Raw genomic sequence first — 13,502 nt, forward strand, 5'->3', positions numbered from 1 at the left:
ACGTGAGAGAATCTCAAGTCTTGATCATCAAGATGGGTAATAAAACTGGTAATCAAGAAAACATATGTCATTTTTTATATAAGATACAATCAGAAAAAATTGTGAGAAAAACAGAATCATAACTATATACATGATATATATAGTGCGAGGCTTTTTGAATAGAACAAGATGGGGGAGCTTATATCATATGACATTGGGAAGATATTGATGAGTTTGCGCCTCCTTTTGTGGATGGAGCAAATTTCAAACAGATTTTGATCTAGCTGTGAAATAAGTGACAAAGTTTTCCCAAGAGAATATATTGTGAAATCTGTATGAAACATCAAGAGACTGAAATAATATTCTTGAATAATATTAATTTATGATTAATGCTCTGATTGAATCAAAGTCTGTTTAATGATTATTGAACAGACTGATTCCATTTAAGACCATGTTTCCATGCTTCCGACTTTCTCATACAGTGTCCATATTAGACAGGTTTCACAGTATAAAAAATATTTTGGTTAGACCGGGTTGTTTAATGTTTCAATACGAAGGAGAAAAAAATAGTTTGTTTCAGAAAAATCTTGTACGCATTGTACATATCAAAACAGTTAAGTTATCATATCACATTAACCTGTTTATATATTATATAATAGAACTATTATATATAATATTATAATAATTATATATAATAATATTATATATCTACTATATACCCATATCACATTAACCTAATTTCTGCTTAATAGCAGCTGTCTTGTTTGTTCTTGAAAATTATATGTTCAAATAATGATTATTTTACTTTTCTGGTTTCAGATCCCTGTATATGATCCCAACACTGTGGAGATGGTCCAAAGCTAACAGCAATTCAGCCAAATAAAACTTTACATCTTCTTCAGTAAACATCACCTTGATTGTAGTGGGAAGAAAATAAAATGCAATATATTTTTATTGAATATGAATTAATGAAACTAGTAAAACTTGACTACTTTTAAAAAGAGGGGTTTTAGTAAAACTGAAGTTAATTAGAACTCAATTTTCTCCATGTCCATCAAATTCTTTTGTTTTTTTTAATTACATCGCAATCATATAATGTTTGAATTGGCCAGTTACACTAAAACCTACGCCTAAAAGCTCATTCATAATGGAAAGATCAGGGAAACGGTTTCAGTGCAAAAAAATTGAAATTAATATTTTTGCAGTTTTGTATAGCTTAGAACATCTTAGTCTAGTCAACATCTCTCCAGCGTGGACCAACCTCTTGGGGTAAATCGCTTATATCCCTCTTGGGACAGAGCGTGGTCCATGTCTGGACTTACAGTCTAGTCAACAACTAGCTTAGTCTTTCAACAACGTAAAACACCAGAAGCAAAAATGCTTTTAGTCCACTGTAATAAAGGAAGAAAGATATGGCATAGGCGAGAACAATAATCTTAGTCACAGCATACAGATGAAAACATGATCAGAGTCCACATGTGTAATAGAAAAGGAATTTATGACATGCGCAGAAAATGATACCAGATCTCTAAAGAAAAACTTTATTTTTTATCTTCTGAAAAATTGTTCTATAGGCAAACCATTCCTCTCCCAACCTTTCAATTTCTGTATATTGAAATCCACAATCTCTATCCAGGGTTGAAACCATACACATGAGAGACATGGTTTACGGAGATAATACTCGTATAAAGATTTTATCAATGTTTGGGCAGCAACAACTTCACAACTAACCTAATTATTAATTATACCTAATTTCAACAAAATTTTACATGAAAATTATAAACACCTCTAAAAAAATTAGATTAAACCAATGTCGATCTGTGGAGTGCAAACATTTGTCAGTACATCATAGAATGTATTTGTTGTGTCTGATTAAAGCATACAGTCACTTAACTGAGCAAAAATACTCAGAAATATAAATACAAGAGTGTCCAGATCAAATGTCTCTAATTTTAAACAGTAATTAAAAATTAGTGTTACATAGGGTCATGATATCAGAAAAATTGCCCAAATCTGCAAGTTTGACAAAAAATTTCTAGAGCGTCATTACTCATTACATACATTGCCATTGTTACGAGCAAACAAAGAGGAAAAATAAAGTCAGCATAAAAGGCATAAACTGTTCTGTGGAGATACAGTAGACTCTCTGTAACTCGACAATCCAAAAGTATCGACAAACATATTGACTTAAACGGATGTTGCGTTAGCGGGGTTTCACTCTAAATATTTGTCCAATCATTTTTATGTACATAATTATATACATTCTAACAATTGTATTAAATAAAATGATAATGCTCATTAATTTTAATTTGGGGTTGTTTCAAAATAGAATCAAAACATATAAAAAAAGTTACCTCATGAAAAATAATCAAGTACATTTGCTTGTTTTTCTTTCCAAAGAGAAAAAAAAATTTCTACACTATTCAGTTTATACCGTGATTTTTTGGCTTTTTCCTGATTGTAGGAAGTGACATATCACATCTAGAGTTTTTAGTGCATCATGGAGAGATGGTACAGATACTTTTTCATCTGAACTTTCTGATTCTATTTCTTTGAAACATGAAGCACTTGCTTTGGGTGATTGATTCTAGAATATTGTCGTCTGCTAAAAGTCCTGAAGTTACAAGATCAGAGTCAATACTCACAAATTCATCATCGATACAATCACTCATAGTGCTATTTATGCTTTCTTCACACTTAATCTGGGAGGAATCTTCAGGAGAAATAATCTTTTTATTTTAATTAATTTTCTTTGGAGAAATAATCATTCTCCAAAGACTCAGAACAAAAACCAACATCACAGAAGCAGTTCTGAATCGTGGCACTTGTGCCTGAGTTCCATGCAGAATCAATCATTTTAACTGTAGCTAAAACAGAAATTTTTCCGTCCATTCTAACATCCACAAATTTTTTGTCTGTAATTTTCTGTAAAAAGTTTTTATACTTAGGATAATTCGTAATTTCCTTGATTGAGATTTTTTGGGAAATCTTTTGCTTTCTCTTGAATTACTGGTCCTGATAATAGGATTGAGTGAGATTGAGGGATTTAAACCACAAAAAAGTTGCTTCCTCTACATCGCTGGATTCCGATTTCTTATGTTTTTTCTGCTTGGTTCATAAGATTCAAATGCTGAAAAAAAATTTCCCTCATTTTTAGCTAATGTTGAAATGGGTTCAATGCAACTCCATATTCTTCGGTGAGTTCACTCTTGAGTTTTTCCTGATTCTAGTTTTTTGAAAATTTCAACTTTTGATTTTAAAGTTAAAGTATGAAGTTCACGTGGAGCCATTGCATTCATGGCCGTTGATACTCACAATGATAACCAAATGGCATATTCAGCATTTAACCAGGCTTTAGTTCTTTTTCTTTTACTCCTTTTCCAAGAAATCATAAAACCGAGTTCCGCCAAAAGTATTCTCCACAACAGACAATATCAAAACTTACAATAGATAAGATTTTTATCCCTATTGGATGTTGAAATTGTTAACATCCAATAGGGATCACACCACACTTCTTTTGACCATGAGAAGAATGAAAGACCTGTCCTGGAAACACCACTAAAATGATAGGCGGGCCAAGAGGCTTCAAACATTCATTCTTTACATGCACGCCCCCCCCATAGCGCAAAAAAGGGACCCATCACACAGAACAAAGAAACAAAGAATTATCTAAGTACAAATACAACGCCACAACAGGCAAATTGCTCAACGAGGTGGCTGACTTAAGAACATCATGGATCCCCGAGAAATTTTTTGGAGGCCCTACCTACTACTGCTACACCACACATGCACCCGCCCCCCCCCCCGCGAAACCCCCAACGAATCGGTACATGCGGGAATGTGCGTGTACGTGTAGTGAAACCTGACGTGAAGTTTTTTTGTTTCTCTGTAATGCTTGTTATGTGTAGTGCTGCCATCTGTCACCAGTTTTTCTAACTATGAGTGAAGTGTTATGATTGAATGATTTATCGTTGTAGGACTGTTGCTCTCTGTGGCAAGACTTTTTAACGTTGAGATCGGCTCGCATTTGCGCCTTGAAATTGGGAACCACAGAAAACCAACTTCAGCCGACCACCACTGTGGGGTTCGAACCCGGATCCTCGCATCGCGAGTCCGTCAATATAACCACTCGACCGCCACAGCGGCTAAGTACCCACGGACAACGTCAAAAAATTCTTAAAAACGGTAAAACACGGGCAATTGTAAAAACCAGTCGTAGTAAAGGGACAAAAGTTGTAGTCGACTTAAGCGGAGTTAAGCCAAACATGTTCTGGAATTAAGGGAATAATAGATGTCAAGTTATCCGGATAGTCGAGTTACTGAGAGTCTATTGTATTAACTCCCATTGACTATGAACCTGATATCCTCTTAAGGGTCATTTTTCCAGATGACAAAACATCCTAACAGTGTTGATAAGCACAACTGCCAAATTCAGGTCTCAGAAAATCCCAATGCAATTTTTGAAGTGCAAAGAGAAACAGTCTTAAAATTTATGTGTCCTTTGTGCGTTTGTACGATATGGTCATCGGGCCATTTTTCATCTCTGGGTAACAAAAGGAGCATATGTGAAAGTGCACTGATTTTTTTACAAAAATGTTTTGAGTGATGCTTTTGATTTATTATACTTTTCTCGTTCTTTCCTTGTAAAGTTTAGGAACTGATTTAAAAAAAGAACGTTTGATCTGGGCAACCTGTATAATCATCTCTCACCATAAGCTTCACATAATCCTTGATAAGTATCGAGGATTATACGATGCCTTTTATCAAGGATTACGCAAATACAAATTTTAAAGTCACAACAGGCAAAATTATTCAACCAGTTGCCAAAAAAATATAAAAAAGAAAGGAAGATAAATATAATAGAATATACAGAAAAAAATAATAACGTGTGAAGCCTATGTTGACAAATTTTGAAAATAATTACAATAAACATGGTGGGATAAATCGATAGAAGCTATCCATACAAACACAAAGGCCACAACAGGCAAAATGCCCAATGAGGTGGCTGAAAAAAATACCCATAAAAATATTATATGCCAAATATAACTAAATAAAATACGGTAACCCAATATAAAAGCATACAACACGAAAGAAAAAACTAATGATTATTGCTGTACAGGGTGGGCAAAAAGTCTGAAGAAACTTTAAAAATGAATAAAAACCGGAAAAATAACTGAAATAAAAAAAACCACCCTGTATAATACACTAACCATAAAAAGATTATGGTTGTCTCATTCTAAGTATGGATAGCTTCTTGATTAATCCCACTATGTTTATCTCATACTTCTTTTTACACAAACACCTTACTTCAACAAACTCTGAAAAAAAACTATTTCAGTCTGTGTGTGGTGGAGTGACTTACCTCTTTGCTTAACCTTGTAAAAAGGTCACCACACTTGACAAAATCTAAGATAAGGTATAGCTTCCCTTCTGTTTGAAACGCTGTAAGAGAATAAAAATAAGATTTTTTTAAATATGAAGAAATAAAGATACATTTGATTCTGTCAATAACAACAATTTGTTTGACTGGTACAATAAGTCCCAAATGTTTTCCCATAATGACTATACTATGCGATTTCCTTACAAAATAGCGTCCATTTTTGCTGGAATGTAAGAGGTCATTACAACAAGCGTTAACTGTGGTTAGGAAGAAAAAACATTGAATAGTTTAATATAAGTAAAAAAAATAAGTTGTATTTCCTCCAATGTATGAGAAAAAGTTTTAGTTTACAATATTTTACGATTCACTTATGAGGCCATGAAAATAAAATTTTTAAAATGAAAATCATTAAAGTTCCTCCCACACTACATAAGTATTTTCACACTAAACCATACTAACTTATTGAAATTATCAAATTAAGGGAGAGCTCAAACAGTAAAGGATGATGCGATACTGTAACAGTGAAAGTTCCAAATAATAGTTCTTAACCTTTTCTGTAGACTGTATCCCTTAATAAACTTTAATTCAAACCCTTGCATAATTAATATATTACACAGTATATTAATTATGCAAGGGGGGTGTCAGTTTTTAGAGGGCATTCAATTTGAGAAAATTTGGTATTCAATGAAAAAACTATGTGTACATACCGTAATGGAGCTTGACAATGAAAGGGTGATTGACTTCTACAAGAATATCCCGTTCCAATTTTGTTCGTAACCTGTCTCTCACTAGAATAAAGTAGAGAAAAATTAATCTTTTTTGTGTATTTTCATCATCAAACAAAAGTCATGTTATACTTTTTTAAATTCAAATTATCAAGCGTCTTTGCCTGAAACACTAATAATTAATATATTTTCACAACTGAAATGAATTTTGGTAAAATATGAAATATTCAGTGAATCTCAAGTTTTATTTACATGTCAACATACATTTAAGCTTAATAAAAATTAAGAAAGGTATTTTTTTTTTCAATGTAAAGACCTTATTTACTTGCAAGTCATGCTAATAAATAAAATAACTTTTTTGTGTATTTATTGCAACCGAAATGCTAGGAAATTAATACAGAACTACAAAAATTGCATGAAAGTCACAAAAACACAACACTCAATGTATTTCACAACAAAATTATCATGAAAATATATGTTTACAGAAAAATAGAGCCTAACCTTCATGAGATGAAGTCAAAGAAAGCACAAACGTATTTCACGCGAATCAAATTCTGTCAACCAACAAAAGAGTGATTCGATTATGAAAGGCTCTTTGAACCAGAGAACGCAGTCGAATGATATTCACAGTGTGAACATTTAGCTATATTCTCAAGTTTATAGCCATGCTCGTAGTAACGAAAAACTCAATCAAAATAACAAAATTTCTTTAATAAATATGTGTTACACTATTTGCATAAGTCTAGGAATATGCATAGGTATAAAAATTTCAAATTTCAATTTTGAGCAGCAGAATAACAAAGTGAATGGTATGTTATACGGAGTTCAAAGAGGTTCATAACTTGTCGCTCACTGTTGAATGAGATGTCACAGTCTATAATCTAAAGTAAATATCCTTGATCAGTTAGAAAAATTACATTGTTTCCAGTGGTAAAGCAATCAGCATTTTGTGGATTTGTTGTCCAGGTATGAGGAATTCATAGTAATAAAGAAAATGGCTCGATGTCACCACTCATTAATAGGTTTAAACCCTAGAGTTGTTTCTAAAGCAAAATTTTAAAGAGAAGGGTCTGGCTTCTTTTCTATTTGTGAATTGGAATTATAATTTTGTTTCAAATGAGAGTTCATGTCTTGCCAGTTTGTATTAAATAAAGGTATTACTATTATATTGTAAAGTGGTCCAATGGAACAAATATTTAATTTATATCGAGTTCATCTTAACAGCGCTTGGATTGCATATGTTACTGCCAAAGCCCAAGTGAAGTGGCCAGCTCAGCTGACCTAGCCAATGTCCGAAATTCTGGCTTTTGCCGGCCCCTATATGTGTATCACTATGATATCAATATTAAGATTCCTTTGATATCGTTAGGGTTTCCATAACTAACCATAATTATAAATGGCCATAATTGTCGCACAAAAAAAAGCCAAAGTGACTATGACCCTGAAACATATTTTTGTGACTCTGATATATAGGAACCGGCTAAAGCCTGGCGAAAGAATGAATTTCGGACACTGGCCGGGTCAACTGGGGCTTTGGTAACATATACAAGATATAAAAATAAGGTTTCAGATTCCCGTATCAAGCTTATCATCAAGGAAAAAATGTCCTATCCATTAGAATTATAAAAATATTCAAAAGACAAACCTTTCAATGTAGCTTTTTTCATTACTTTCATGGCATATAATGTTCCACTATCAGGTCCAACAGTTTTTCTCACCAGAAATACCTAGAGAAAATAATTTTTTTAATGAACTTTTCCCCCATTTTTGATATGACATGTAGCATGGTTAGTAAACTTAAAGAATGAAGATCAGTGAGATTTTTGTGGGAATATTCAATGGAACAAAATCCTAAAAAAAAAAAACCTACCCAGACAAATATAAAGGGATTTTTGTAAACACATCCAGGATTTTTCATACATACAACAGTAAAGATTTTTCTTTTACATGTTTAGTCAAAAATTTGGTTTTAGATGTGTTGGTTAAAATCAATGCTGAAAACAAAAAAACATGCCAATCCTGACAGTATATAACTTCTCATAATGCACTAAGAACAAGTAACTAAGTGGCAGAAAAAAATTCCTTTAAGTTTGTTGCTACCTTTGTCAGAAAAAAACTAAATTTATCATGCACTTTTTACACACATATACAATTACCATATTTCCCAGCATAAGCACCGCAGAGAGCACACACACACAAAAAAAAAATTAAAATCTATTTGTGAGCTCATCATACGTGCTACATTGGTGTAACAAAGCACTGTTTAAGGAATACAATTTCTATTTAAAATTGTTCACTTCAAAAAATGATTGCTAAATACTTGGAACTAGGTGAAAAATTAGCCCTTTAAGTGGTTTTTAAAATTTCCCTGATCCACATTTTGACTGCCATAGTGAAAATCACTAAACCTTTTAAAAATTTCCATATGTTTTCAAGAATATTTTTTTCTGATCTCATGCAGTGATAAATGATCTCCCCTTCAAATCGAGAATAAAACAAGGAAGATAAATACTCTATCGCTTTTCTATGATTTAGTCTGTACACATATTTTTATACAACTCCGAAAAGATGGGGAAACAAATATATTTCTCTCTTGCTTTCTAACTTTGAACAAAAGCTGATTCCACCCACTGGCAGTTGATTGACAGGACGGGGAGAAGAAAGACGTTGTCAGGCAAAGTTCTCTGTACACAGCAAGCTGGGCTCAGGTTGGCCAAAATGAGAGGGTTTTAAGAACACAAGATATTTTGGGATTGTCACGTTGTAATGTTTATTCTAAATTCAAGGGTTCATAGGTGATTTCTTAAAAACCTTCCGTTTTTTAAATGAAAATTAACATATACTCTGCATCAGTGCAAGTTCAAAATTGAGTTTTTAAATTGTAACATCTCAGCGAATGAAGAAAAAAATACACTAAAGGATTTTCAAAATTTCCAACTACTTTAAATTACAGATGTAAAATTCTTGAGAATAATCTTTTGGAGAATATTCTCATCGAGGAGAGAATATTCAATAATATTCTCTGGTAGGACAATTATAAATATAACTTGAGAATATTCTTATAAGTTCTTGATGAGAATATTCTTCTGTTATTTATAATATAGTTACATATAATATCCTTGAGAATATTCTCCGGAAGAACTACTTTCATAAATTACTGGGGAATATTCTTATAGAAAATAATAATTATTCTGAAGTTATTAATAATAGTCCTTCCAGAGAATATTCTTGAATATTCTGCTCAATGAGAATATATTCTTTAGTTACCGAAATCTTTCCAGAGAGTATTATCAAGAATGCATGTAATAACATGTATTATAATAAATAATCTTGATAAATAACTTGAGAATAATTATTATTTTTGATAAGAATATTCTCTAGTAATTTATAATAGTAGTCCTTTGAGAGAATATCAAAGATGTTCTATCTTCCGTCTCTCTTCCCGTCAAGAAGATGGGTATATTGAAGTTTGTAGACCACAATATTAACGTTTGAAAGCAAGAAAATTAAACCAACATCAGGCTGAATTGCACAACTTTTAAAGAAATGTGATACAGAATTTAAGTGTGTGCATTGAAGAAAACAGTTCTGTATCTTAGAATAAAGGTGATTGTGTAATAATTGCTTTCTTTATCAATCAACTTTGATTTAATTTCTTTTGTTCCGAGCTTATTTCTGGAAATTTTTCTAATTTTAAAATAATTTTTTAAGGTTTTAATCTAATGGTTTCTAAAATCTTCATAACCAAACTTTTAAAACCTCTCATCATGACCTGGAGAATATTCTCGAACTAAAAGTTGTCATTGGGTTTGATTATACCAAAAATTGTTTTGTTGTAAATGTTTCAGGCAATGAAAACTGATTTATATTTCACAATATAAACAAAATTAGTAAAAAAATTTAAATTATTTAAAAGAAAAATGAATATTCTCGTTCTCCGAGAATATTCTTACCTCACATCTTTACTTTAAATATTTTAATATGTTAGCTGCTCGAAAGAACATTTCATAATGAATTGTTTTATAACAAATTGAAAACAAATTTCTGACGAGCATCGTGTGAGCATACTTTTCCGAATGAGCCTTGACCCAGAATTTTCAGCAAATTGAAATGACTTGGATCAGCTTTCGGGCAACCTTCTTTGGTGATACATTTCAACTCAACTTCACAAGCCCCATTGCAAGGTTCATTACCATTCTTATTGCTGGCTTTAGGAAGCTTTGGGGAAAATGAATCAAAGAACAAAAAAAATTGATTAGGGAGCAATAAATATAATTTCCAAAACAAAAATGTTAGAAGAGATCATCAACTACCAATTTTAAATATATACTCACAGTAGAAGATGTAGCTATACCATTTTGTTCATCAACTACCATATCTTCTGCAGAGGGTATCTATAAGAAACAAATCACACACACAAATAATGTTTAATACCAATGTGATACATTAAAAAATTTTGAACATGCAACTAAAATCTAAAACAATTCTGATGACAAATTGAGCGGGGCAGCAATTAATGGGGATAAAAATGAAAAGGACTTGTGCTCTAAACACTAAATTTTAAGAGGCACATAAAAAACAACCCCTGTACTAAAATTATATACTTTAAGAGTGAACGTGCTGATAAAATCATGTTCACCCCCCCCCCACTTTATTAGATGAATTAACATAAAACATAACATAAAACATAACACAAATAACATAAAACATATCGTATCGAAAGTAACCGAAATAATTTTATACCCATTCAATGTTGCATAATTTGCAGGGTATACACAAAGTCAGCGACTAAGGAAATGGCGTAAATAATTTGCGATAAACTTTGTTTGATTTATATAAAATGTAGGTTTTAAGAAACCTCAGGCACCAGCAGGCCTGTAATTTGGGGGATTTCAAAAAATACACTAGAAATGGTATATATATGTGTGTGTATATACTGAATACATGTTCTTTGCACCCCCCAGAAAAAGTTGAAATAATGATCCTGAGCACCAGGTTGCTACAGCGACTACAAAATCAGTGTTGGCCCCTGAAATTCTTTGGCTCTGATTGCTAAATTGGAGTCTCAATAACACAAAATTTTCTAATTCTATGAGAGTGGGTCTCCTAACATAGGAAGGGGATATAAAGTCCTGGAAAAGTCGAAAAAAAATTGACTTTTTCTTAAGAAAACGGTCATGTTCCCCAAGAAATTTGACTGACGACTAAAGCTCAGGTGAAATTTAAACAAAAAAAAGTGAATTTCTACAGTTTAGCCCTTTGAAAAGTTCTCTTTGACAACTTCAGGAATTTTATATAGAAAAAATCTCATACATAACAATACCCTTTATGGTCCTGATGCATTTTCTACAGCATTAATATATTCTACCTATAACTCCTTTATAAAGATAGTGTTCTGCTGTACATACTAATTTCACAAATTTCAGCCAGAAACTGATTTATGATTTTGCCCATGGGACTCCAGAATTTTTTCCAGAAAAATGGCACGAATATTTTTTTTTCACTTTTCTAGGACTTTTTCCTTCCCATGTTAGAAGACACTGTCATGGAGTTTTGCTCCGATTTAGCAATCACAGAGAAAATTTAGGTTTCATCTATTTCCAGTTGTCATGGCATTTTGATATATATATTGGGACTTAAAGTTTCCATCGGCTACGAGATGTGAAAATGCACCTTGTACACATTTCTCTACAGAATTTCTAACAAATTTGTACATGCCAGAATGAGTGTTCTGAGTGAATGTGTGGACCCCCTAACATATTTATGTTGCAAGAATTGCGCTTGTTTCATGTTTTTGCTGGTGCTGCCATCTGTCTTCTACATGTTGAAGTAAATAAGGTAAATGCTTGAATTTCTCATGTTGTCGGTATCATATTGTAGGTCTGCCTGGCAATAGATCGAAGTTGTGCTCAGTTTAAAAGAAACAGCTATGGCCTGTTGCTCACCAAGAGCCACCTTTGCATATTTATCACACTTAGGATTACTAATTTCATTCTGGAATTATTTAATTCATTAAATAATCATTTAATTAATCATTTAATTAAAATCATCATTTAATTAATTATACAAATTCATACATTATAATCAAACAATTCTTTGGGCTGTTAATAATCAACAGGTTTTCGACACAAAATACATAAATCTTTGATGGTTATTTTGCAACAAACCTTTTTGCTAATTACACAAAAGTACAACAGCCTGAATGCCAAGCAAAAATTAAATTTGGAAATAAAATTCACATCTCTGAGGGGAATCGAACTACTTATCTCTTACTGTTCGAGCCATTGCTCTTCCATTAAGTTTCAGATGTTCAACATTTTCTTTCCATAAATGTATGTTTATTGCTCAATGGGTCTGCATTGTAGAAAGCCTCCTAACTCAGCAACAGCTCATAATGACATTAGTCCTCGGATGGCTACGTACAATGAAACAATGCTACAACTTCTCTGCTAATTATACAAAGTGCAATTTTCCCAGACAGGACATTGGTGGTTTGATTCAGCACAATATGAATTTTCTTTCTGAATGTGAAATTCACTTTGGATCCAGACAATTGCACTTTGTATAATGAGTAGAGACATTCACCGTTTCATTGTACATCGCCATCCAGGGTGCTGTTGCTAGGTTAGGAGACGCTGTCTACATTGCAGTCCTGTTCGGCAGTAAGCATGCAAGTAAGAAAATGACTTTCACCCGTAACTCAATGGAAGCGCACTCGTCCCGAACAGTGAGAGATTGGTGGTTCGTCTTCTCCACAGAGGTATGTGGATTTTCTTCCAAAATTTCATCTTCTCTTGGTATCCTGGCAATTATATTTTATATGGTTATTTTAATTAAGTTTCCCAAAGTCCTCTTTCTGGATTTTCTTCAATATAATTTGTAAATATTCTGTTCTTTTAGAGCAGGGCTTCAACTCCAAACATGAGGGAAATGGGTGAAGCAGGAATTAGGGGGAGAACCCCCCCAGCGACCGGTCAAAGACGTTCGGTTAATGCGTGAATATATCACGTTTAAACTTTAAGGGGGCCCTGAGAATGCCCCACTTGCCCCTGCTTTGGAGAGATACTTAACTAAATGTGGTTTTGTCATTACAATACAGCAAGGAGAAAAAAAATGTTTATAAGGAAAAAAAACAATAACAAAAACATCTTACGTTTTTAGTTTTAACAGATTTGAAAGGATCCGCAAATTGTGCGAGAGGCATAATTCAAATTTACAAGAAGGGGGGCCACAGAAAAAACCCGGGGCTAAATTTAAATAAAAAATTATATTTCAAATTATAATAAAAAAAATTGATGCAATATGTTCAAAGACCATGCATGCTGAAGGAAAACGCTAATTTCCGCCATAGAAGTGTTGCCATCCGCGAGCAACAAAATTAAAGTCTTGAAATCTTGAATTTGTATTTCAAGAATGGA

At 32.8% G+C, this 13,502-nt stretch overlaps 1 protein-coding gene across 1 annotated transcript in view; it reads right to left on the reverse strand.

Annotated features, from left to right (window-relative positions):
- The window catches only part of LOC149089057 (ribosomal protein S6 kinase 2 beta-like), a 33,779-nt gene extending 20,349 nt beyond the window's left edge, over positions 1-13,430 (reverse strand). The window contains exons 1-7 of the mRNA XM_089236966.1: positions 13,238-13,430; positions 10,419-10,478; positions 10,153-10,302; positions 7,730-7,811; positions 6,067-6,147; positions 5,342-5,421; positions 785-891 (exon numbers count right to left, since the gene is read on the reverse strand). Of these exons, the coding sequence (XP_089093092.1) occupies positions 785-891; positions 5,342-5,421; positions 6,067-6,147; positions 7,730-7,811; positions 10,153-10,302; positions 10,419-10,478; positions 13,238-13,288 (611 nt within the window). The 5' untranslated portion in view covers positions 13,289-13,430. The remainder of the gene's footprint in view (positions 1-784; positions 892-5,341; positions 5,422-6,066; positions 6,148-7,729; positions 7,812-10,152; positions 10,303-10,418; positions 10,479-13,237) is intronic.
- Between the last annotated feature and the right edge of the window lie 72 nt (positions 13,431-13,502).

Source organism: Pholcus phalangioides, unplaced genomic scaffold, assembly GCF_987345545.1.
Source record: "Pholcus phalangioides strain wild (caught in Gottingen) unplaced genomic scaffold, Ppha-v1.0 ptg000002l_1, whole genome shotgun sequence".
In the NCBI taxonomy this organism is placed as follows: domain Eukaryota; kingdom Metazoa; phylum Arthropoda; class Arachnida; order Araneae; family Pholcidae; genus Pholcus; species Pholcus phalangioides.